At 60.6% G+C, this 23,900-nt stretch overlaps 3 protein-coding genes across 13 annotated transcripts in view; 2 read left to right on the forward strand and 1 right to left on the reverse strand.

Moving 5' to 3' along the window:
- Positions 1-3,702, forward strand: part of PEAR1 (platelet endothelial aggregation receptor 1) — a 71,471-nt gene extending 67,769 nt beyond the window's left edge. For 2 of the 3 annotated variants that reach the window (XM_075908484.1, XM_075908485.1), the window contains exons 22-24: positions 803-865; positions 1,962-2,165; positions 2,459-3,702. In XM_075908484.1, the coding sequence (XP_075764599.1) occupies positions 803-865; positions 1,962-2,165; positions 2,459-2,619 (428 nt within the window). In that variant the 3' untranslated portion in view covers positions 2,620-3,702. The remainder of the gene's footprint in view (positions 1-802; positions 866-1,961; positions 2,166-2,458) is intronic. The other variant, XM_075908486.1, reaches the window with a different exon arrangement.
- A 4,529-nt stretch (positions 3,703-8,231) lies between these two features.
- Positions 8,232-20,446, forward strand: LRRC71 (leucine rich repeat containing 71). Of its 3 annotated transcripts, none has more exons than XM_075907977.1 (16): positions 8,232-8,374; positions 9,202-9,320; positions 9,770-9,895; positions 12,972-13,112; positions 13,842-13,917; positions 14,387-14,461; positions 14,820-14,888; positions 15,311-15,470; positions 16,076-16,159; positions 16,955-17,044; positions 17,435-17,548; positions 18,298-18,412; positions 18,554-18,642; positions 19,161-19,269; positions 19,833-19,960; positions 20,095-20,446. In XM_075907977.1, the coding sequence occupies exons 2-16, from the start codon at positions 9,221-9,223 to the stop codon at positions 20,257-20,259; spliced, it is 1,641 nt and encodes a 546-aa protein (XP_075764092.1). In that variant the 5' UTR covers positions 8,232-8,374; positions 9,202-9,220; the 3' UTR covers positions 20,260-20,446. The 3 variants fall into 3 exon arrangements, with proteins under 3 accessions (XP_075764092.1, XP_075764093.1, XP_075764094.1); XM_075907978.1 differs by having other exon boundaries at positions 20,137-20,446; XM_075907979.1 differs by lacking the exons at positions 19,161-19,269; positions 19,833-19,960; positions 20,095-20,446 and adding an exon at positions 18,989-19,125.
- Positions 20,447-21,201: 755 nt separating this feature from the next.
- The window catches only part of ARHGEF11 (Rho guanine nucleotide exchange factor 11), a 106,509-nt gene continuing 103,810 nt past the window's right edge, over positions 21,202-23,900 (reverse strand). For all 7 annotated transcript variants that reach the window (XM_075907975.1, XM_075907974.1, XM_075907971.1 and 4 more), the window contains 3 exons: positions 23,086-23,342; positions 22,576-22,758; positions 21,202-22,343 (listed from right to left, as the gene is read on the reverse strand). In XM_075907975.1, the coding sequence (XP_075764090.1) occupies positions 22,188-22,343; positions 22,576-22,758; positions 23,086-23,342 (596 nt within the window). In that variant the 3' untranslated portion in view covers positions 21,202-22,187. The remainder of the gene's footprint in view (positions 22,344-22,575; positions 22,759-23,085; positions 23,343-23,900) is intronic.

A 23,900-nucleotide genomic window follows, 5' to 3' on the forward strand; every position in this document is an offset into this window, starting at 1 on the left:
AGAGTGGGGCTGTGGGCTCTGTTCCCAGCGCAGGACGCCTGCGTTCTTTTCCCGTCTCCGGGAAGGCAGGTGGTTAGAGTTCGTAGTTCGAGAAGGAGAGTGGGAAGTAGAGGAGGCCTCAGGCAGTGCCCTGCTGGCGTTCTATGCCCATGTGCAGGCTGACTTGTCCTGTGCACCAATAGGGAGGGGGTGTATCACAGAACAAAAGTCATTCCACACCTTGACTGTGGCAGAGGTGAGGCCGAGGGGCTAGGAGGTGGGAGGAGGCTCAGGGCTTGGGGTGCGATGTGAGGGCTCTGGCTGGGGGTGTGGGCTCTGAGGAGGGGCTGAGGATATAGGATTTGGGGTACAGACTGCCCCAGGGAGCAGCAGCTTGGAGTCAGGGAGGGGCTACTTTCCTCCAGCCCGGGTGGGTCCAGGCTAGGCTGGGTGGGGCTAAGGAAGGGACACAAGTCAGGGGCAGCCTAACCCCAAACCCGAGATCCTCAGCCCCACCTCAGAGCCCACACCCCCAGCCAGAGCCTCATGGGCTGGGCATCATGGCTGGGGGGGGGGAGGTGCCCCCTCCCCCGCTCCAGCAAGGAGAACCACCGGGGCACCTCAGTGCTGGGGCCGGCAGGGGGAGGCCCGGAGCCCGTGTGTGTTAGGTAGCGGCTGCGCAGCTGAGAGGGAGCTTGGGCCTCACCCCCTGAGCGGGCAGACGCAGCCCCCAGCCTCTTGCAGGGTGGCTCAGGGAGGCAGCACAGGGTGGGGAGCTAGAGGGTCTCTGTCCCGCAGCCTCACGCTCGCCCTCCCTTGGCAGGGGGCAGCCACATGGGCCGCAGCTGCAGCTACAGCAACAGCCTGGGGAAGTATTACAGCAACGGTGAGCATGGCTGCGCCCTCCAGTGGGGAGCCCTTACAGGGGGCCACAGTGCATGGGGGGAAGGCAGGGTGATGGGTCCCTCAGGTGTGCTCTTGGCTTGGGCCCTCTTTCCCTGGGGTTGGGGTCCAGGAGGGGCTGGGAGGGGGGCGTGGCACCTTGCTTGTCAATGAGGGAGCGAGGGGAAATGGGGAAGGTAAGCTGGGAGACCAAACCCCGCCCCCTTCGCTGCAGTGCTGAGGCCATGTCTCAGTGCACCACCAGGGGGCGCTGTGGGAGTGGGGTGAGGGGCTCAGTAGGGGGCGCTCTCTCCTTGCGCTCAGTGCTGAGCCCATGTCTCCGTGCTCCACCAGGGGGCGCTCTGGGGCTCAGTGCGCCACCAGGGGGCGCTGTGGGAGTGGGGTGAGGGGCTCAGTAGGGGGCGCTCTCTCCTTGCGCTCAGTGCTGAGCCCATGTCTCCGTGCGCCACCAGGGGGCGCTCTGGGGCTCAGTGCGCCACCAGGGGGCGCTGTGGGAGTGGGGTGAGGGGCTCAGTAGGGGGCGCGCTCTCCTTGCGCTCAGTGCTGAGCCCATGTCTCCGTGCGCCACCAGGGGGAGCTCTGGGGCTCAGTGTAGCGCCAAGGGGGGCTCTGTGGGAGTGGGGGATCCAGTAGGGGGCACTCTCCCCACTGAGTTGCCACTGGCCCTGATGCCTGAGCGTATTCTAAGCGCGGCTTTGTGCTTCGGGGGCAACAGGACTGGGCCTGGCCAAACGGGGGCGCTGCTGCAGAGTTGACACCCCCAGGCTTAGCCATGGCAGCCCCCAAAGCCCGAGACCAGGGTGCAAGGTGGCTGGATTGGCTTTGGAGTAAGCTCCCCCAATCCGCCCCTGCACGCTGCCCATGGGCCACTGCCCTGCCCAAGTGGGATGCCCCGGGGGGAAGACGAGAGCTGGGTGTCCATCCAGCCCTTGGTCTCTTTGCTGAGGCCTCTGGCAAAGGGCCCAGTCAGCAGCCACTGCAGAGAGAGCCAGCAAACTCCTGTCCTCCCGGCTGCCTGGCTAGTCCCCCTTCCTGTATTCACCCGCCCTCCCTTTGCTGCCCCCCCGCCCGCCCTCCAGACTACATCAAGGAGGAGGCCCTGCGCGCCAGCAACAGCTCTCTGAACAGCGAGAACCCCTACGCCACCATCAAGGACCTGCCCCTGCTCATGGCCAAGCCCTCGGAGGGCAGCTACATGGAGATGAAGTCCCCCGTGAAGCGAGAAATGTCCTACGCTGAGATTGGGATCTTCGAGGAGCCGGCGGCCGGCTCCGAGGCTGAAGGTAGAGTTCGGCACGGTGACGGGCTGCGGGCCCTCAGGTCCCATGTGCTTTGCAGTGAGGCCAGAGGATGAATGGGGGGGAGGGGTTGGACAGGCCATTCAAGGGTGCTAGACTTGCATTTCAGGGGCGACGCTGACTGGGATCGGGGGCCCCCTTGGGGCTGGGCGCTGCCCAGACTCCGGACCACGATCAGGGCCCCCTCATGCCAGGAGCTGCCCAGACCCCAACAATCCCCTCTGCAGACTCTTTCACCGGTGCCTTTGGTAATGCCCTTGTCTTTCTCCTCCCTCTAGAGAGTTGCCCCCCGGGGGCAGAAGGTGTGTCTCCAACAGCCTCCAGCGTCCCCCCCAACCACTACGACTCCCCCAAGAACAGCCACATCCCCAGCCACTACGACATGCCCCCAGTCCGGCACTATCCCCCATCCCCGCCGCTCCGGAGGCAGGCCCGGTGAGGAGCCCCCTGGGTATTGTGTCTCTCCATCCGTCTGCCCATCCTCTCCCTGCTGTCTCTGTCCACTCTCCCAAGGGAAAGGTGGAGGACTGACTCCAAATTCCAGCAGAAGGAGAGCTGTGTCGGGAACGTGGATGGCCCTTTACTGGCACCTCCCTGGATTCACCCAGAGTCTCTTCGTCTTCGCCAGCTCAGCTTTGTACAATGCCACAACCACTAAGAACTGGGGAGGGGGTGGGGGAGGAACTGGAGCTGTTGCCTCAGCCTTCGGAACCTGTGATGTTCGCACCTGGCTCCTGAGCCTTCATCCGTAGAGTGGACGGAAACGTGACACCTTGGTGTTGGGGCACAGATCGGCAGGCGTTCCCATGAGTTTCCCCCCAAAGAGACTGATAAGCAGTGGTCCCTGTAAACTGAGGCCCAGCTGATTAGCAGAGCACCCACAGACAGCAGTATGTGTGTCTACTGGTGGTGCACATTCACATATTCCTTGGCGCATGTAACAAAAGTTATTCTGCACATGCATGGGAAATATTGGCAGGCATGCTGCTGCTAACCCAGCAGGGCAGCTGCAGGTGCTGCGTAGCAGGAAGGGCTACCTTCCAACAGACTCAGTACCCCAGGACTGGATCCTGGCAGCCCAGAAGAGGCATGGTTGGGAGGTGAGGTGCCGCCGAATTCTGCTCCCAATCCTGATTCCAGCCTACAGAGGGGGGGATGGGCTTTCGGCTTGGCCTTGATCTGCACCTTGGCTCAGCTCCCAACCCCCTGCCTGATTTCATCCTGTCCCGAACCCCACAGGGTATGAGCCGCAGGGGACATGTGTGCGCTGTTAGGGAGATTGGCAGCTATGAGTCCAAACTTCCCCACCATTCAAGCCCTGCCAGAAGCCCCCATCACTCTGAGGCCACCGCGATCAGAGCACCCCTTCCTATGTCAGGCACATTGCCTCCACCATGTGCAATATACTGGCCTAATGTTTGGGAGCGGCCTTCCCATCCTGCTCGGGGGGAGCGCTAGGATCTGTGTAGCCTGGTCGATGCAGCTCCAGTGTGCATGTAAATAAAGATATTGTTGTTTTTAATCTGTGTAGCTGTCTGGTTTTTGGCTCAGCTACACCCGGATGCTGGGACAGTCAACAGGCATCAGGGCAGGGTAGTGAGATTAAATGGGACCTGGGGTGAGCAAAAAGACGATTCTCAAATGTCACCCTTTGGAGAGGAGGGGATGGGTGTGTGTGTGTGTTTCAGTTCCAATAACTAACCAAAAGTGTGGGCTGTTGTGCTAGGTCAGTGGTCACCAAGCAGTCAATCAGGAGCTACTGGTAGATCTTGGAGCCTCTGACAGATGATCCTGACTTGTTTGGCCAAGAGGCTGTCAAGCACAGCACCTTCCCCCACTGCTGCACATCTCCTGCCCTTTGCCTTGAAGCTGCGTCGCCCCATCTCCCCTCCCCCCTGGGAGCCTCCTGCTTGATGGGCAGGGGAGGGAGAGGAGGGCGCTGATGTCAAGATGCCCCCTTCTCCCAATCTCCACAGAGCAGAGGGGGGGCACAACAGGGCTTGGGGTGGAGGGAGTTTGCTGGCTGCTTTTGGGAGTGGTGCAGGGCCAGGGCATGAGTGAGCCTGCCTCAGCCCCACTGCACCACCACCCAGGAGCCACCGGAGGTGAGCAGTCGGAGCCCACATCCTGAAACCCTACCCCAGTCATGGACCTCTTCCTGCACCCCAAACCCCTGCCTGAGTGTCCCTGCATCCAAACACCTTGCCAGAGCCTGCATCACCCCTCCAGCACCCCGACTCATAGACTTTAAGGTCAGAAGGGACCATTATGATCATCTAGTCTGACCCCCTGCACAGTGCAGGCCACAGAATCTCACCCACCCCTCCTAGAATAATCCTCTCAGCTATATCTCAGATACTGAAGCCTTCAAATACTTTGAAGACCCCAAGATGCAGAGAATCCTCTAGCTGTGATCTGTGCCCCATGCTACAGAGGAAGGCGAAAAACCTCCAGGGCCTCTGCCAATCTACCCTGGAGGAAAATTCCTTCCCGACCCCAAATATGGTGATCAGCTAAACCCTGAGCATGTGGGCAAGACTCACCAGCCAGACACCCAGAAAGTTCTCTAATAATTCCTGCCTGCCCCAAGATCAGCTCAGAGCCCCTCTCGCACTCCAACTCCCTTAATCCAAGACCAAAGCCTGCACCCCAACCTGCTGTCCCTGCCTGGTGAAAGTGAGGGCGGATAGGGGAGGGATGGAGTGAGCAGGGGCGGGGCCTCGGCAAAGGGGCACAAGTTAGGTGGGGCAAGGCTATTTGGGTCTGAGGTCGATCTTGGATTTTACTTAAATTAAAAAAGTGATCTCATGCTTATAAAAGTTGGAGACCACTGTGCTAGGTGCTGTACATACAGCATGAGCGACAGGCCCTGATTCAAAGAGCTGACACTCCAAAGAGACATGAGTGTATAAATGGGGAAACTGACGCTTGCTGTCAATCACACATCTAGGGCCAGTAGCAGAGTCAGGAGCAGAGCCCAGCGTCCCCATGCAGTGCTTTAACTTCAAGCCTATCCTGGGAATATAGGCAAACTATACGGAGGGAGGTAGGACATACATTTTTCATTGCGGTGCCATTACTGCCTCGACAAGGGAGACAGTCTTGCCCAGCAGGTAGAGCACAGAACCAGCAGTCCTGGGGGCTGCTCCCGGTCCTGCCACTGTTTGGATCGGTGATGTTTGTTGGGTCTCGCCAGTGCTCTGTGCCTCAGTTTCCCCATCTATGTAATGGTGAGACTGATAGAGACAGGGCAGGAACTGTTCCAAACCATTGCAATCCATGTTGCACATATCACTGGATTTCTTACTAGCTGGTGGTAAAGGGGGAGGACTATTACACCTTACCAGACTACCTCTGCCAGGTAGCCCCTCCACACATGCACACACCTTGCACTGATTGGGGAGGGATAGCTCAGTGGTTTGAGCATTGGCCTGCTAAACTCAGGGTTGTGAGCCCAAACCTTGGGGAAGCTATTTGGGGCAAAAATTTGTCAGGGATGGTACTGACAAGACTGTGAAGGCAGGGGACTGGACTAGATGACCTTTCAAGATCCCTTCCAGTTCTAGGAGATAGGCAATCTCTATTAATTTATTTTAATTTACACACCGGTGTGTATCTGGATACAGCACACTAGGGAAGTAAAATCCCATTTCAAATGGTAACCAGTTAAACGCTATGGATACGTCTACACTGGCGGCTTCTTGCACAGTTCTTGCGCAAAACCTTGCCGGGTGTCTACACTGCACACGCATTGGTGCGCAAGTAAATTTACAGTACAGAGTCGGAAAACAGGGCTTCTTCCGCAAGCGTTATTCCTCTCCCCATGAGGAATAAGCCCTCTTGTGCAAGAGCTCGTGCGCAAGAGGGCAGTGTAGACAGGCAACATGAAGTTCTTGCACAAGAAACCCCTATGGCGAAAATGGCCGCCAGAGCTTTCTTGCGCAAGAGAGGGTATGTCTACACTACAGCGCTAATTCGAACTAACTTAGTTCGAATTAGTTAATTCGAACTAAGCTAATTCGAACTAACGGATCCAGACTAAAAAACCAGTTCGAATTAGCGTTTTGCTAATTCGAACTAGCATGTCCACATTAAGTAGACCCTGAACCGGGGTTAAGGATGGCCGGAAGCAGTGCCGGCAGGGCATCAGATGAGGACTTAGAGCATGGAGCTGCTGCCTCAGGCTAGCCGAGGGCTATGCTTAAAGGGACCTGACCCCCACCCCAGACAGACAGTTTCAGGGGTGCCCCGCTTGCAAAGCAGTCCTGGCTTGGAGTGCCCTGAGTGCCCACACTTGGCATATCACAGCACTCGGCCATCAGCCCGGCTGCACTTGCCGCAGGCTGCCATCTGGGGAGAAGGGGCAATTGGAGGGCTGTAGGAGAGGTTCCACCCCCAGAAGCCCGCAGAGCCAGCCCAGTCCTCCCCATCGGGGACTCGTACCCCATTCCTCCCTCACCTCCTTCCACTTACCCCTCCCTAGCCCCCCTTCCTGATGTACAAAATAAAGGACAATTGTGTTCAAAAATAGAATCTCTCTTTATTGAACAAAACTGGGGGAGACTGGGAAAAGGAGGTGGGAGAGAGGAAGAGAGAGGGTGGGAGAGGGGAGGGCAACTACAATGATGAGGGGTTTGGAACAGGTCCCATATGAAGAGAGGCTAAAGAGACTGGGACTTTTCAGCTTAGAAAAGAGGAGATGGAGGGGGGATATGATAGAGGTCTATAAAAGCATGAGTGGGGTGGAGAGAGTGCATACAGAAAAGTTCTTCATTAGTTCCCATAATAGAAGGACTAGGGGACACCAAATGAAATGAATGGGTAGCAGGCTTCAAACTAGTAACAGAAAGTTGTTCTTCACAAAGCAAATAGTCAACCTGTGGAACTCCTTGCTGCAGGAGGCTGTGAAGGCTAGAACTAGAACAGAGTTTAAAGAGAAGTTAGATCAAGTCATGGAGGTTGGGTCCATGGAGTGGTATTAGCCAGGGGGTAGGAGTGGTGTCCCTGCCCGAAGTTTGTGGAAGGCTGGAGAGGGATGGCACGAGACAAATGGCTTGGTCACTGTCTTTGTTCCATCCCCTCCAGGGTCCCTAGGGTAGGCCGCTGTCGGCAGACAGGCTACTGAGTTAGATGGACCTTTGGTCTGACCCAGTACGGCCATTGTAAGCTCAGGGCTCAGGGTCGCGGGTCTCAGTGGACCACCTTGATTTTCATGCAAACCTGCTCCTGGGTGGCCAGGCTGGCAGCTCTCCTGCCCTAGACGGCCACTTTCCTGTGCCTAGTGCGGAGGTCGTGTCCTACTGTGTCACACTGCGAGCAGGGCTCCGTTGGAGCGGACAGGGGGCTGCTTGAGCTTGGCCGGGCGCTGATTAACCTGGTGGCTTTCACTTCCTGAGTAACTGGTTAGCCCGTTACGTGCCTACTGCACACAGGAGCAGCATGTGTCCCACAAACAGGGCCTGGCTGGCACCAGGTGTGGGGGGGTGCCACTGGAGCAGGCGGGGGGGGGGATTAACTGTCCCCCCCCCCAAGAGGCGGGTAAGGCTAATGCTTATGGGGTAACCAGTTACGCTTTTACAGCCCCACTGCACAGGGGGGCAGCATGTAGGGCACGGCGGGCGCCAGCCATCCTGCGGGCGGGAAACACAGGGACACGGGTTGGGGGGGCACGAGAGCAAAGCCAGCCTAGCAACCCTGCTGGCTGGGGGGCTGCAGCCTGGTCTCATGGGGGGGGGTGCATGAGGCAGCCCCCCCATCACACCCACGCAAGGGGGGCTGGGATGGGGGGGGTACAGCGCTGCGGGGCCAAGACCCCCGATCAGGCCTCCCCCCGACCCCGCTGGGGTCGCACATGGGGGGTCCATGGCGCTGCTGACCCATGGCTTAAGGGTGATGGGACCCCTGGGGACCCCCCCCCACGGGCACAGGGGCTGTGCGGTGTGCGCGCTCCGGGGCGGGGGGAGACCCACCCGGGGCGAAGGGGGGGGGTCACACTGGAGGTTTCCATAGTGACCTGGACACCCCCCCTTCCCGTTGGCATGGCAACGCTGGGTAGCGAGAGTTGGGGGGCGGGGCTGCCGCGCGCCCGCTCAGACACAGCCCCGCCCCCTCGGGCCGCCCCGCCCGCGTTGCCATGGAGACACGCGCGGGGCCCGGAGGCCGAGCTCGGAGCCGGCGGCGCCGCCTGCGCTCAGGTGGGGCGACGCGGGGACCCCCCCCCCCGCCGAGACCCCCCCAGACTGACCCCCCCCGCCGAGACCCCCCCCAGCGCAGCCAGGGCCCCCCCAGACTGACCCCCCCCGCCGAGACCCCCCCAGCGCAGCCAGGGCCCCCCCAGACTGACCCCCCCGCCGAGGCCCCCCCAGCGAAGCCAGGCCCCCCCAGACTGACCCCCCCGCCGAGGCCCCCCCAGCGAAGCCAGGCCCCCCCAGACTGACCCCCCCACCGCCAGGGCCCCCCACCAAGACTGCCCCCGGCCCCCCCCCCCCCGCAGCCTGGAACCCCCCCCACTGCCAGGGCCTCCTCCGCCAGGACCCCTCCAGACTGCCCCCCCCACAGCCAGGGACCCCCCCAAACATCCAGCCCCCCCCCCGGCCAGGTCCCCCAGGCCCGCCCCGCCAGGACCCCTGCTACAGGGACACCTCCCACCAGTCACCTCTTGTGCCACAGCCCGGCGCCCCCCCCTCCCCGGTCCTCCACCGCTAATTGAGGGACTTCCCCCCACCCCACCCCGGGCCCCCCAGAGAGGGACCCAGACGCCTCCCGCCCAGAGACTGCCCCCCAACACCGCTCCTGGCCCCCAGGGCTCATCCCCCAGCCCTTCCCAGTGCAGCCTGGCCATGGCCACAGCCGCATGCAGGCTCACCCCCCTGGCCGTGGGGTTTCTCGCCCCTGGGAGCAAAAGGATTAAGGAGCAAAAATATACACGTGGGGGGAGAACCATACGGCCAGTGGGGCACGAGGGCAGCGCCTTCGGCTCTGAAAGCCTCTTACCAGCCCATCCCGTCTCGTTTTCCTCCAGTGTCCCGAAGAGAGTAACGATGGGGAAGAAAGGGGACCGGGGGGCCAAGGATAAATCGGCTGCCACAAACCTTGAGGAGGAAGGAAAGAACGCAGCTAAGAAGCCTGAACATGGCGAAGGTGATGACCCCCTCCCCCCCCCCGATCGCTCTGTTTCATGGCAAGGACACCATTGTTGGGGGGTGGGGAGGTTGTCAATCTACCAGGAACTCTGGCCCTTATTTAAGTAGCTACCTGGGAACTGGCTTCCTTCAGAAAATCTGTCCCTAACCCCACAAAAGACCTGCGTGCATCCTCATCCCATCAAAGCTAACCGAATTCCCCTTGCCGTTTCTGCTGGACACCGTGTTTTTCACTTTTTGGCCTGAGCTCCTGTGGCGTTGTTGTGCGCTGTTAAGACACAACTCCGCTCCACCCCAGAAGTAGAGGCACTTCAGTGCTAGAGGAAGAGTCTCTGCAACTAGCTTGTATGGCTGGAGTAAAATGCTTTGCTATCCTGTGAGCGCGACAGGTGCTCTAGGAATGGCAGTGGGTTGGATGGAGTGATTGCAGCTCTGCTTTTTCCACAGAGGAATATCAGTGCACGGGTATCCTGGAGCAGGATTTCAATGAACTGTGCTCCCGGGCCGGATTCACCAAAATCCCCAAGGTCACAGTTCGTATGCATCCATCTATCTCTAACCTCTTCCCGCCAGGTGAGAGGAGTAGCGGGGATTTCAAAAGAGGGAAAGGGCGGGCATATTGGTCACTCCCTCTGTAAATTCTCTTTCTTAGCTAAGTATCAGCTGAAATCGCCTTTGCTGCCCATGGTGCCTATCACAGGCCTGGTCGTGTTCCCCATGCTGGACGCTCACAGGGCTGCTGTGTTTGGGGGCGAGGTCCCAGTCTGTCCCGTGTACTTGGAAATTTCCCTTGCTCGGAGTAGGCCCTGTCGCTGTTTCTTTCTTTGGCCTCGCTGTTTCATTTCCTGGGCACAGGCTCTGACAATTAGCCCTTTATAGAAGCAAGACCCAAGGGTTCAGCTGCCTCAGGGTCCCTGAAGGCAATTTTGGGGGTGGATATTAATAAATGTCATAGCTTAAAGCCAAGGAGGGGCCATCAACAGGCTGGGTGCAAACCGGGATGGGAATCAGGCAGCCCCATCCCCTGTACCAGAGCAAGTTTATGCTCCTGGCCTGCATGGTGCTGAGCGCTCTGCTCCTTGCAGGAAAGGATGGAGCGGCTGGGAGGGGACAGGGCGGAGCCCAAGCCAGGGGTTCTGTCTCCAGCAGGCTGAAGATGTGCCCCTAGGAGAGAAGAGGCAGGGACATGAAAGAGGGCTTTGGACGGGGTTCTAGTACCAGGAAGGGGCTCCATCCCGCATAGCCCGGTAGCCTCCTTTCCCCTGCACGGAGGTGTTTGAAAGAGTTAAAGGCAGCAAAGCAAACCTCTTTCCCTCCCCAAGGAATACCATTGGGTAAGGGGTTCCCCAGCTGAATGAGGGCAGGCCAGCACTGTGACAGCCCCCAGCAGGTCTGTTTAGCCCAGGCCTCAGCAAAGTACGGCCCACAGGCCGGATCCAGCCCACCAAGGCACCGAGGGTTACCAGGTGGCTTCCAAAAAAATACCGGACACACTTGATCTCAGATGAGGGGGGAGAGGGGACACTGGCTGGGAGAGGAGTGGGGCTGACTGGGAGGATGTTGGGGGCAGGAACTGGTGGGCGGGAAGCAGGGCTGGTGGGGGGGCAGGGTTGGGGGCAGCGGGGTTGTCCGGGGAGGGAGTTGGGGGGAGCGGAGCTGGCCCAGGAGGAGGAGGGGGGGAGAACTGGCTGGTGGGAAGCAGGGCTGGGCAGGGGAGATCGGGTATGGGTGGGGGACACCAGCTGACGGGAAGTGGGGCTGGCCAGGAGGTGGTCGGGGGGAGCAGGGCTGGCCGGGGGGAGAGAATCGGTTGGCGGGGAGCAGGACTGACCCAGGCACACGCAGATCCCGGGGCGCTACCCGTCCCGTGCACAGTCCCAGTGAAGCACCAGCACGTGCGTGTCTACCAGCCAGGCAGTTGGCAACTAGATACTGATACTCCTAATAATAAAACTTACCTAAGTAGAAAATACTGGACATTTTCTACGTCCTGTATTTTCTTAATTTTTTTCCCAGCCAGAACCCTCAAGTACCGGACTGTCTGGTTTAAAACTGGACCTGGCAACACTAAAGCCACCGGATCTGGCCCACGGAGGCAATGGGGAGCCCCAGGCAGGCTCCCCTGCTTGCCCCACATGCTGCGCAGAAATGTGACCGTGGGGCGCTTTCTCTTTGAGTCCAGAAGGGAGGAGGAAGAGTCAGACGCTACTCCCGCCCTCAGCATAATCCCATTGGCTGGTTTCTAGACAGGCACTGGCCAATGGGAGCTGCCTCCTGCTCGCTCACTCACTCAAGCAGGTGGCAGAGCAGGCAGAAACATTTTAAGCTCTTGCAAACCTTTAGCTCTGCAGGCAGGCTGGTAAGTCTCCTAGTGAGAACCTGCCTCTGGCACCTCAGCTCCTCCCTTCCCCAACCCTCTGCCCCACGCTTCTGTCCCGCTACTCCACATGCACCCAAACCCCCTCCCAGATCTGGCACCCCAGTCTCCTGCCTAAGATCACAATCCCCTCCTACCCTAGGTCACATGCCAAAACCCTAGGTCAAAACTGCCTCCTTTGCCCAAACTCCCTCCCCGACCCCATTCTCCCTCCTGCACCCCAATCCCTCCTGCACCCAGCCTGCATCCCAGACCTCGCTCGTCCTTATTAATACCATGGAAAAGTGAGGCCCTCAACCACTTTCCAAAATCTTGGGAGTGGCTCCCCAACAAAAATTTGCCCACCCAAATAGCCAGAGCATGGTGTGTTCTAGCCCCCCTAGGAGTATGCTCAGGCTCCAAGAGTGGGTGGGTGTGGCAGTTAATAAATGTCACACACCAAAGCCCAGGAGATGCCATCATGGCTAGGACACACTGGGCTCTGATAGTCTCAGATAGGTGTTCGCCCATTAGCAACCTCTTGTGTAAACCCTTTTTCTGCGCTCGGTGCATCTCAACCAGACTGCTCTTTGGGTCCCATGTTCTCCCTGCTCATAGCCAGCCTTGGGCACTGAAGTGTGACCTCCAGCCAGGGCATTTCCACAGGAGCCCTTCCTAGCTGGTTCCCCAAGGCCGCCGGAGTATTCGCTGAGAACAGTGCGCTGCTCCCAGGAGTTAGTGTTTTCTTAAAGGCCTAGCTCCCTCTGCCTATGGGAGAGGCTCCGCTTGCACTGAAAGAACAAGGCCTTTCCCAGTCCTTGGTGCGCAGAGAAAAGCTGGGGGGGAAGTACTGCCTAGAAGGTCAGATGCCGGCAGGCAAAGAAAGAGCCCCAAACGTATCAGAGGGTTCATTCCTCATGCAGGCCAAGCTCTATGTTACCCAGCTTGTTATGGTCCCGGCTTGGGTTGTGGGGAGCTGGTCTGAGAGGTCTGGCTGAAGGAGCTGGCCCAGGGGGAGGCAGGACTCACAGGGAAATGTCACTGTTCCAGACCCACCCATTTTAGGGGTGGGCAGCGCTAGATAAATAAATAAGGGGGGGAGTGTAGCCCCAGATGGGTTAATGTGCATCCCAGCATCCTCAGCCCCAGTGAAGGCAGAGTGTAACGAAGAGCAGCCCATGCGGGTAGAAGGCGATGGTCTTTACCCAGAGGGGCAGTTGGGTCGTGTCTGGCCTGTCCCTTTGCTGGGCGGTGCACCTGCCTCTGAGTGACTGGTTCTCCCCTGTCTGGCAGAGGAAAGTAACATGCTGGCTGAGAAGGAGGTCCTGGCCAGCCTCATCTCCATCCAGAGCAAGTACGCTTACTTCCAGCCCCGCATTCTGACCGAACTGGAGCACGACGACCCCAAGAGCGTCCGTGAGATCTTCCTGCGTGGTGAGATGCTCAGCTAGGGCCCTGGGATCTCGCCGAATGGCCCCTCCTAGCACCATGAAACACGAAGGGGGAGCCGGGGGAGACTGATTCAAACCGGAGGCTGGCAGTCATGCGGGGCGCTGCCGCTGCCACTGTCTCCTCTCTCATCAAAGGTTTTCTTAAAGTCCAGGTACACTCTATCCACTAGCTCACCCTTGTCCACGTGCTTGTCAGACCCCTCAAAGACTTCTAACAGGTGGTGAGGCAAAAGCTGTATTGATTCTCCCCTAACATCATATCATGCTCATCTGTGTGTGAATTTGGTTCTTTTCCTGAATTGGAACCAATTTGCCTGGTACTGAAGTTAGTTACTGGCCTGTAATTGACATGATTGCCTTTTTTTAAAAGCATCGGCCCTACAAGAACCCAGGCAGCTATCCGTCCATGTCAAACTGGCACTCATACTGGTCCAAGAGCTCAGTAAGCTGAGCACTTGGGCGGTCCCCCAGGAGAGATTCTGGTGCCACTCAGCTGATTAGCAGAGCACCCACAGCCGGCAGCCTTGTTTCTACTGGTGGTGCACACCCACAATGCCTCAGTGCACATAAAATTTATTCTGCATGCAGATGGAAAAAATTAGAGGGAATATTGCCCAGGTGCCAAAGGCTTTCCTGAGGGCTGGGATGAGGGGTCATATTCTGACTGTTCTTCCCTTCGGTAAAACAGTCAATCTCTGTTTGTCTCTGGCAGGCTGGAAAATCGAAGAGAAAATGCTGGGTGTTTTCAGCAAGTGTCTGCCTGCCCTTGCCAATCTGCAGGCTATTCAGTGAGTGAGGGGCTGGGCCGTGCCAGGAGCTGTTTGGCTGAAGGGGCCCAGAGACGGGCAAGGAAAATACAATGCAATTTCAGCTCCCTAACTCCTCAGGATCCAAACCTCCCTCTAATGCATTTTGCTGCCTCCCAGAACATTGGCTCCTGCTTCTCTGAGATCCTGATCTTGCGGCCCCAATTGGGCCACTTTAGACCTAAAATCTAAAGGGCCCAGCTGGCACTTTAAAATGCATAGTTAGTTTGGGGACCCCCAAAACACCAGGACTCAGATTCTGGGATCCACTTGCACTGGCTTTCGAAGAGTGGGTGTTGGTGAAGAGATTTGAGCATGGGCCATGCCGTGGACTCGCTTTGTGACCTGGGGCAACGCCTCTCCCTTCTCAGTGCCTCAGTTTCCCCCTCTGGGGTGAGACTGCTTTGCGATCTTTCACAGCTGCCTCTAAGGCTCCTGTGTCTCCTTTCAGCCTTTGGAAGGTCGGCCTGACGGATCTCACACTCCTCTCTCTGCTCGTTATCCTGCCAAACTGCCCCACTCTCAGGTAAGTGAGAGCTAAGCCCCAGAGATGGGGCCACTTGGACAGCGCGGGAGGCAGCTGCTTCCACCGTTTCCCGTCTCAGAAGGGAGGCCCCATTTCTTTTTCAATGGTAGCATGACGGCCCTGGAAGGAGCCAGTGAGATGTGACCAGAAGGCAGGCCCAAGTGGGGTGCCTGCTGCTTACCTCAACTCCCCCCATCTTTTCAGTGTGACCCTAATCTGCACTTGCCCTTCTAGGCTGTTAAGCAGTGATTCTTTGTTGCTGTGAAACAGCTGCCCTGGTCTACTCCAGAGGTGGCTGCATTTCAGCAGGTTCAGTGACTCCTCTGTCGCCTTGGCTGGTTTCTGCTTTTCCTTACAGGACACTAACCCTGGAGGGGAACCCATTAGCCGAGGGGTCCTTCTACAAGCTGATTGAGGAGGAGAGCACGTGAGTTCCTGCCGAACTAGGGGCCCCCGGAGAGTGCCCTCTAGTTAAGCGCTTTTGGGGCAGAGAAGGGGTTTTCCAGACCACTGGAGAGCACGTTACTGCATCTGCACTGGGGGTGAGGGCAGGATCCCGGGGATAATCTGAGAGGGAGCAGGGAGGAGGGCTGTGCGATGCTCTGTCTCCGACTCCACTGCAGCCTTCTCCTAAACAAAGCCCTCGGCCCCGGGCCTGCCAGCATGGTGCCCACGCAGAGTCCAGCTCCTTCCCTCCTGCCCTTCCTCGGCCCAGGCCCAGCGTGGCTGGGATCGGTGCTGGAGAGCCCCCTCCCCACTGCCAAGGTGACTCTTTCCTTTCCCGGACAGCAGGATAGTCTGACCAGATCCAATCGGAAACTGACGTCTTCTCCCTGAATGGCCCCGCAGGCTGGCTCACCTGTCGCTGAGAAACAATAACATCGACGACGCCCACGCCAAGCTGATCGGCCAAGCCCTCTCCTCGCTGACGTCCTGCAACAAGAGTTTGGTGTCGCTGAACCTCAGCTTCAATCACATCACGGACCTGGGGGCCGGCTACCTCGCCGAGGTGAGGACGCAGGGACGAGCGCGTGACATGGGGGCATGAGCCGCTTCAGAGCATTATAGCGGGGACTGGTGTTTGCCACTAGGGCAGTCATGCCTGGATCTTCTGCCCAGGAAAGAGGGTGGCATGTGATGCGGGATGGTGCCTTGTGGGTACAGCCCTGCCCTTGGACTCAGGAGAGGCGGGGGCCAAACCTAGCCCTGCTGCTAGCTTTTTCAAACCAATCCAAGCCCGGCTCCATCGTAGATGGCGCTGAGGAGCCTTTACTGGCTGGGGCTGCAAAGGGAAGGCGAAGAAATTGAACTGCGCAGGGCGGAGCTTTGCATGTTCTCCTGCCAGTCCAGTCCAATCCAGGATGCGAGATCCACCCACTGCGTAGCCCTGGGCGTTCCCGGAGCCCAGCTCAGGCTGAGCCCGGGCAGTGATCTCTCAAAAGGATGGGCTGGGCTGTGGAAAGACAAACTCCCCTTCGGCGTGGGCACTGGGCTCTGCAGGAGGAGCTGGAATGGGAGGCTGGCCTGGCCGGAGGGCGGGTTCGGACTGTCACTGCTCGTGCCTGGCGACGTTTTCCTTTCCTTCCATGGCTGCATCTGGCCGCTCCCCCCCAGGGCTTGCGGTTGAACCGCTCTCTGCTGTGCTTGTCTTTGGCCCACAATCAGATCAGAGACCAGGGGGCGCTCAAACTCGCAGAGGTGAGTCCAGGGAAAGGCCTTTGCTCTTTAGCCCAGGAGGTGGCATAGCCCTTTAAAAACCTCTCCGCCCTGTGCACTGCCCATTGCTCCTGCCCTTTGCAGCATCAGGAAAGGACTCTGAGCTGTGCGCCGGGAGCTCTCTCTCTGGAGGCCAGGGGATGTGGCTCTTCAAAGAGCTTTTCTCCCACCCACCACAAGGCATTTGAGTTGAACGTGTGCTCACAGTTGCAAGCAGCCGAAGTCCCAGGCTCCCCTGGCACAGTGACTCCAATAGCCCGCACTCCCAGCTCGCCAGCTGTCCACAGAGTCAGCCAGCTGGATTTCTAAAGTGTAAAACTCTTCTTCAGCCCTCAGCCAAGAGCAGAAGTGCAGCTCTTCTCCCCCCTCCAGCTCTGCTCTAACGCAGCCCAGGCATGACCTGCACCAGGATGCTCCGGGGCGGATCCCCTGAGAGTCTGCTGCCTGCCCCATGCCCGTTTGGTCCTGGGTCCCAGCCACTTCCCTCCCCGTGCGAAGGACTCAAAAGAGTCAACTCCATGGGCCCACCCCACCACTTCCCTTTAAGTGCAGGACCCAAGCTGGGAAATTCAGGCCTGATCCTGATTGGCTGAGCATGCTCAGTGGGTGCCCAGCACCTCTGTGCCTCAGGCTGCTGTAACATCGGCGAGCTCGGTCGGGGTCACAGAAGTGACAGGGATGGAAGTGCCAAGACCCCAGACTGCCACACCCCGGGGTGGGATAAGCGACTGTCAAGAGAGACTTTGCAACACTGACTCCGCCGTCACTTTGGGTTAGGTTCTGGGGCCTTTCGCTTTAACTCACACCGAAGTCGTGGAGCGGAGGCGACTCCTACTGGAGAAGGAATCCCAGGAGCGGTCCCGGTCGGTAAGGTCACCGCCAGGCCGTGTGCACCCCCCGGAGGGCGACAGAGTTCACCCCAGTTCACGCCAAGGGCTCTGGGGGGGGGTTAGCGACTGATCTCTTTCCCGCAGGCCAAACTTCATGATAAACTCCGAGCCGCATGGACCAGGGCCCAGAGGGTAATAAAATTTACCCTGGTGTGTGCTGTATCCCCCCCTACTTTCAGAGCCACCTGGAGGATAACAGCTACTATTGCTACTGCCTCGCACCATCAGCTCACATTGTAATCTGAGAGTCCTCTGCTCCAATGCCCCATGCTGGGAGCGGTTAGCTCGACTTAGTCCCGAAGGCAGTGAATGTAGAGCAGCCGATGGTGTCAATATCTGGACTAAAGTCCCTCTGGGTCTGTTCCAGCCTCCGAGACATGCCGAAGCCAAAAGCAGCGACCGTCCCTCGAGCCTCGTCAGCAGCACCACTATCGACAAGCTGCAGTCAGCCAAACTGAGCAAGAGCGCCTCCAAGAAAAAGGTGAGGGGTGTGGACCGGACCGGGCTGGGCACCCAACTCTTCGCAGGGACTTTGGGATCCAGGCTCGTCCATGGTCTCTGGGAGCAAAGGGTCAGCCCCACAGGGAGCAGCTCCCAAAGATCCTCCGCTTAGTAAGGACTCGGGGGGAGAGGCTCCCTGCGTGTGGTGAAAATCCCTTAAGGACTCCTGGGTTCTCGTTTCATTTCTGAAGCGGGTGTGGGAGCTTGTGGCTAGAGCAGAGCCTTGGGGGTCAGGACTCCTGGGTTCTTTTCCCAGCTCTGCCCTTGGGCTTTCCTGTCCCTTCTTCTTTCACCCAGGGCTGTGCGGGGTTGGGCGCTGGTTGTGCTGCACAAGGCTGGGGGGGAAGGGCCAAAGGCAGGCCTGGAGAGGAGCCGGAAACAGCAACAGGTACAGGAGACCTTCGTGGGTCTCTCCCATCCCCAAGCTCCGCCCCTTCCTACCACCACTCTGCTCTTTTGTACCCCATCCCCTAGCCTGGGGGGGGAGGATGTGGCCTCAGGGCAGCCTGCTGTAGCAGCAGTCGGGGCCCCCTCCCACACTCCCCGCGGCAGCCAGGAGCTGCAGGAAAACGGAGCCCTTGCTCCGCTCCCCCCGCCCCCAGGATTCGCGGATTTCGCCATTTGCGGCGGTGTCAGGGACGCCTCCACCGCGAAGGGCGAGGGCTTGCTGTAGGGAGCTGCCGAGCCTGCCCATCAGCGCCCCCTCCGGGCCCGGGATCTTCCTTCCAGGACCTTTTGAAGAAAGAGGAAAAAGCTCAGGTGGGTATTGCCAGTGCTGGGGGCGCGGTGAGCAGCTCCGCCGTAGCGCCAGCGAAGAAGGAAGATGCTAAACAAGCCAAGAAACGTGAGTAGAAATTCCCTCCCCACCCCCTCGTATTCCTTGAGCCAGGCGCCTGGGCCCCCAGAGCTTCGCCTGCAGCTGTTGGCCTGGCAGAGCCGTCAGTCGTGTGTCTTTAACCCCCTCTGGGCATCTCCCTCCCTCTAGTGGTTTCCACCCCGGAGCAAAAAGTTGTTCGAGGGAAGGGGATCAAGGTGAGCGCCAAGGAGAAGCGGAGCCTGCTGCCGGAGGTGGAGGTGAGGGAGCCCTGGCCAGCCTGGGACACAGTGCTTGGAGTGTCCTCCGGGGCCGCTGACACGCGCCCCCTGCCCGTAGCGAGGGGCCCTGCGCGTGCTGCCGCTCGCCTAGAGGTGCAGGACTCGCCTGGGCCAAGAGCCAGAGTAGGTTCCTGGTCACTCGCAGGGGTAACGCCTCTGGTCCAACCCCCTCCTGCGGGGGGACCCACGGCGCTTCACTCCCACTCCTAAGCAGCTGGGCCCAATCTCACCCCAGGGGCAGCTGACTTAAGTGCTCAGCACAAACGCTGGATTTGTCCTGCTGCCCGAGGGCAACCAATGGGATCCCTGCTCCCAACTCCCTTAGGCACCAGAAGATTCCAGCCAAGCCATCCCATCAGGGCCAGCAATGAGCTGACCCCCCCGCTGACTGCCTGCCCCTCTCCCGGGCTGTGCCAAGACAGCGGGGGCCACCTGCCGACTGGCTCCCAGGGGCCGTGCTGGGCCCCGCTGGATGGTGAAACGCTCTCTGCACCCAGGCGACGGAGCCCACCGAGATCGTGAACCCGCTGCTGGAACAGGCCGAGCACCACGATGGGAAGGTCTTTCTGCCAGGCAACCGCGTGCTCATCAACCTCAACCTCACCAGTACGTGGGCGCGGGGCCCGGGGGAGGGGGGGGGACTGGGGACGCGCCATCTCGCAGAGCAGGGCAAGCCCCCCGAGTGGCGGCAAGCAAGCACCTCCCGCCCCCCGGCAAATGCTCAGGAGGAAGCAGTGCTGGTCCTATTGACCTCTCGTGCCATGGCCAGCGAGCCGGGCTGAGAGCTGTGCCAATAGGATGGGGAGGCAGCCCCCCGTCCTGGCACCCCTCCATTCTACACAGCTCCTCATTCCTGCGGCCCCAGCCAGGCCGGAGCGGGGTAGCACCCCCCTCTCCCCCCCCCCAAGGCCTCCACACAGCCCCACCTGGTAACTCACCCTCCTGACACGTGGCTCGTGGGCTCCCTCTGCTGGCTGGATCCCCCCAGCGCAGGAGACGCCGGCGTGGCCTGAGCCCGGTGCCCACCTGTCGAAGGGGCTGATCCTCTGCCTCGCGGCAGGGATGCCAGTGTCCTCAGTGGGCACAGGCCCTGGATGAGGTCCCAGACAGCGGCCCAGGCAGGAGACCGAGTTTAAACTGGCCACTGATCTGCATCTGCCCTCCCCCAGGGAACCAGATCACCGAGCAGGGCCTGAAAGGCTTCCTGGCGGCCATGGAGAGCCAGCAGCAGGCCAGCAAGGCCGGGGCCGCGGCCGGGGCCAAGGGGAACACAGGCCTGCTGCGGCTGTCTCTGGGGGTGAGTACCACACCCCTGCGTCGCGGTGGGAGCTGTGTCCGGCCCGGGCCCTTGTCCAGCCCCAGCCATGCGCGGGGCGGTGTTCCCAGCGTTCCCCTCGAGCAGGGGGGCTGGAGCGGGAGCATCTCCCCCAGCGTCTCCTCTCTGCTCCCCCGACCCCCTCTCTGCCCTTTCAGAAAAACCACTTCCCCGAGGAGAGCACGACCTTTGCCAAGCTGCAGGAGCTGATGCTGCCACGTGACCCCATCCTCAGGCAGCAGCCCAAGGCGCCGGACGACGAGCTGCCTGCAGCCAGCTAGGGGCCTGGAGGGGGCCCGGAGGGGGCCCCCCCTCCAGGCAGGAGTCCTGCGGCCCTGGAGCGCACTGGCCAAGTGCTTCCCGGCAGGCCAAGGCAGCCCGTCCCCTCTCTGCAGGATTCCTGACTCCTCTGGCCCAGGCCAGCCTGTCACTGTTCCACCCTGCTGTTGAATAGCTTTGGTGCAGCCAGCTCTGGGGTGGAGCATTCTCTTGTTGTAGAGCCAGCCAGGCAGCTGGGCATTGCCCGGGGTGCGGGCAGGGCCCCTCGCTCACCCGGGAGGGCTCCACGCGCTGGGCTGTGGCAGTGGGCAGCTCCAAGGGAAGGTCCGTCTGGTCTCCAGCATGGAGGCCTTGACCCACCACTGGAAGTCCCAAGCGCACTGTGCTGGCTGGAGCATTGAGTCCTCCCCCGGCGCCCCCCGGTCTCCTGTCCTGCTCTCTCAGCCCGGGGGCGGGCAGGGCAGAGTATGCTGGGTGCCCGCGGAAGGGAGCTCCTGCTGGGGGCGGCTCCCAGTGCAGAGGGCTTGTTCTCGCCTGCACCGCAGCTCGGCGTAGGCCCTGTGCAGCAACGCCCCCTCCCCAGGGCGCACAGGGACTGAGGCCAGCCGCCCCTCCTCACTCGGGCCTGTCGCCCACGTCTCCCAGCCCATGGGCTGGAGCTGGGCTGATCGGGTCGTGTCCGCCAGCCCCCAGACAATCCCGCCGGGGTGACCTGCACTTCCCCCCGCTACCTGCTTTCTCTTCCCCCAACCCACCACAGCCCCGTCTGTGCTCTGGCCATGGCACTTACCCCAGCAGCCTGGCCCCGGAGAACAGCTCCAGAGCTCTGGCTCGCTGGCTGGGAACACAACACCCAGTCTCTCCCCCGGCAGCGGGTGAAAGCAAGCACGGCCGGGCAGCGAGACCCCCCCGGTGAAGGATCACACGCACGCCAGCAAGGGAAGAATATTTCACTTTTCTTTAAAAAAAATCTTTACCAGTAAAGGGAAGAAAATAAAACCGATTATACACCATGGAACAGGGAACATCAGTCCTCTAGCTAGTCTATATACATACACGTGTATATAGGGACCGGGCCGGGGGCTGATGTCTGACAACGCAGCAGCAGCCTGAGACTAGCCAAAAGCTGATTGTGATGGGGGGGGGGGGGTCTCAGTCTGGGCCCTCCCAGCTCCTCCCTCCAGCCACAGCAGCTGATGGGAGCTTTGCCGTGTCGGTCCCTGGGGCCAGCCAAGCCGAACCCAGCGCAGCCTCCGACCCCTCCGGCTGGCTGATTGTCTCTGCAGAGCCGGGTGCTGTCCTGTGGCCCCAGCCAGCAGCCCACCCTGGGGATCCTGCCGCTCTCCAGGCAGCCCTGACAGAGGAGCCTCCGCCTGACAGAGGGAGCAGTGGCCACTGGAGGGAGAGGGCAGCAGTTCTGGCTGACCTGGGAGTGGGGAGCGGGGCCAGCTAATGCCCACAGCACGTGCTGCCTCCTCACAGGGCCGGGGGAGACCCAGCGAGATGCCACAGGGACCCCAGTGGTAGGACGGGGCCGCAGGGCAGCGGGATAGTGGTGATGGCCCATGGGGTGGCAGGGAAGTCCAGGTATTTACAAGAATCCAATGCACATACATACATATTTATATCGGATCAGCAGAGCGGGCGGCCGGGCCCCACCGCGGAGAAACAGAAAGTGCATTTGACAGACTATATTCCAGCTCTCGTGTACTGGGTGGCGCTGGCCCGGGGGAGCAGAGAGGTGGAGGCAGCGGAGGGGCCTGGCCCGCCGGTGGCAGGCAGCATGCGGGGGGACGGGCACGCGCTCTCCCAGCAAAGGGCCCCTGCCCTGTGGCTAGGAGGAGACACCGATCAGCCGGAACGAACATGCGCTTCCCCGCGGGGTCCACTTCTGTGCCGAGCTTCCAGTCGCAGCCTCCACGGGCCTGGCTCAACATTCGGGCTGCCCTGCCGCCCAGGGGGTCTGCCGCAGGCTGGGGGAGCCCAGGGAGGGCCCCGCTGCATCAGCTTCCCAGCCGTCTTTGGGGAGATCTGCCCCCACGCAGGGCAGCTGTTCGGGGAGGTTCCTCTGAGAGGGCTCTGCAGCCTGGAACAGAGGCAGAGCGGCAGGACTGAGAGGGAGGGAGGGACAGCAACCCAGACCCTGGGCTACAGCCGGGAAAGGGACCGAGGTGGGGGAGGATTTGGGGAAGAAGCGGGCACGGGAGCAGGCCCCCCTGCACTGCGTCCCGGCCCTGCCCCTGGCCGGATGGCAAGCGGAGCGGCCCAGAACCATGCAAGGGGGGGCACGACTGGGAACCGACGACGTTTCCACCTACCGGGCTCGCTGGCCGCTGGGGCCCGCAGCCTCGCTGGGCCGGGGCCAGGCAGCAGTCAGCGGCAGCGCTGGGGGGGCACTCCAGCCACTGGCCCATCTCCAGCGTGGTGACCCCCACTGGGGTGGTCTCGGACGACCCTCTTCCCAGAGATTGCAGCAGCTCGCGATGGGCTGTCTCCATGTCCTGCAGGAGCCAAGCGGGGGGAGAAGCCGATGGGCACGGGCCGGTGTCTTGGTGCCAGAGACGGGGAGAGCACCGCACATCCCAGCATGCTCCAGCCCCGTCTCACCTGGCCCCCCACCCACTAGGGCGACACCCGCAGGCTCCTCGCTCAGCCCCGGCCCTTTGCAGGTGCCAGCAAGGGGTCTAAGTCACCTCCCCAGGCAATGCCCTCAGGGCACCGGCTGCAGCTCTTCTCCCTGCGCAGTCACCGGGCAGAGCCAGTCCTGGCTCGCAATGGGCAAGACCCCTTAGCAGCCTCCCAACGACAGCTCCTCCCCCCCCCCCCACCTTTAGCCTGGTGAGTTTCAGCGTGAGCTGTTCTATCGTCCGGAAGATCATGTCGACATCTTGGATCGCCAGGCTGGGGGCGGGAGGCTCAGGGGGTGGGACCCCATCCAGGCCGCCCTGGCCATGCTGCCGGGAACTCAGGACAGGCTGGGGCGGGCTGTGGGGCTGCTCCGTGGGGCTCGCTGGAAGCTCGCGGGCAGGGGGCTCCGTGGAGGACTCTGCGGGGCTGGCAGGCATGCTGATGTAGAAGTAATTCCCTGGGACGGGGAGGGGGGAGAAAAGCCATTTAGCCCACGAGTCCTGTGCTGCAGAAGAAACCTACAGAGCCTGGGTCAGAGCTCACTGCCATCACGGGGCTGCGGAGCGGACACTGAGTCCACCTGTTAGCCCTTCCGGTTCCAGTTCCTGGGGCAAGGTTTTCAACAGCCCCCCCATCCCCATTTCAACAGACAGGCCTCAACTGGGAGGCAGCATCTCCTAGTGGAGAGCGCGCCGGACAGGAACTCAGCAGTTCTAACCCCAGCTCTGTCGTGGGCCTGCTGGGCGACCCCAAGGTGAGTCACTGTATGGCCACCTGCCTCAGTTTCCCCACCTGCCACATGGGGATGATGCAAGCGGCCTCCTTGGGGAAGCGACTGGAGAGCGAAGCGGGCTCCCGTTATTCATTCAGGTGATTAATTATGCAGCCTCAAAAGGCGGGGGACCGAAGCTCTGAGCCTTTGACAAGCACCCTGATGTGACACCCCTCCTGCCACGGCACCCCCGGGGCAGTGACCGCCGAGCGCGGTGCTTCACTTTCCGCAGCCAGGTTTGAA

The sequence above is a fragment of the Pelodiscus sinensis genome, chromosome 24 (assembly GCF_049634645.1).
Source record: "Pelodiscus sinensis isolate JC-2024 chromosome 24, ASM4963464v1, whole genome shotgun sequence".
Classification (NCBI taxonomy): domain Eukaryota; kingdom Metazoa; phylum Chordata; order Testudines; family Trionychidae; genus Pelodiscus; species Pelodiscus sinensis.

What these genes read in the sequence shown, in the direction of transcription:
- LRRC71 (XM_075907977.1), top strand. Translation starts at nt 9,221, where the DNA reads ATGGGGAAGAAAGGGGACCGGGGGGCCAAGGATAAATCGGCTGCCACA. An exon ending in GCCAATCTGCAGGCTATTCA is followed by an intron (nt 13,918 to 14,386) that starts GTGAGTGAGGGG and finishes GTCTCCTTTCAG; the next exon opens with CCTTTGGAAGGTCGGCCTGA. An exon ending in GCCTGCTGCCGGAGGTGGAG is followed by an intron (nt 18,643 to 19,160) that starts GTGAGGGAGCCC and finishes CTCTGCACCCAG; the next exon opens with GCGACGGAGCCCACCGAGAT.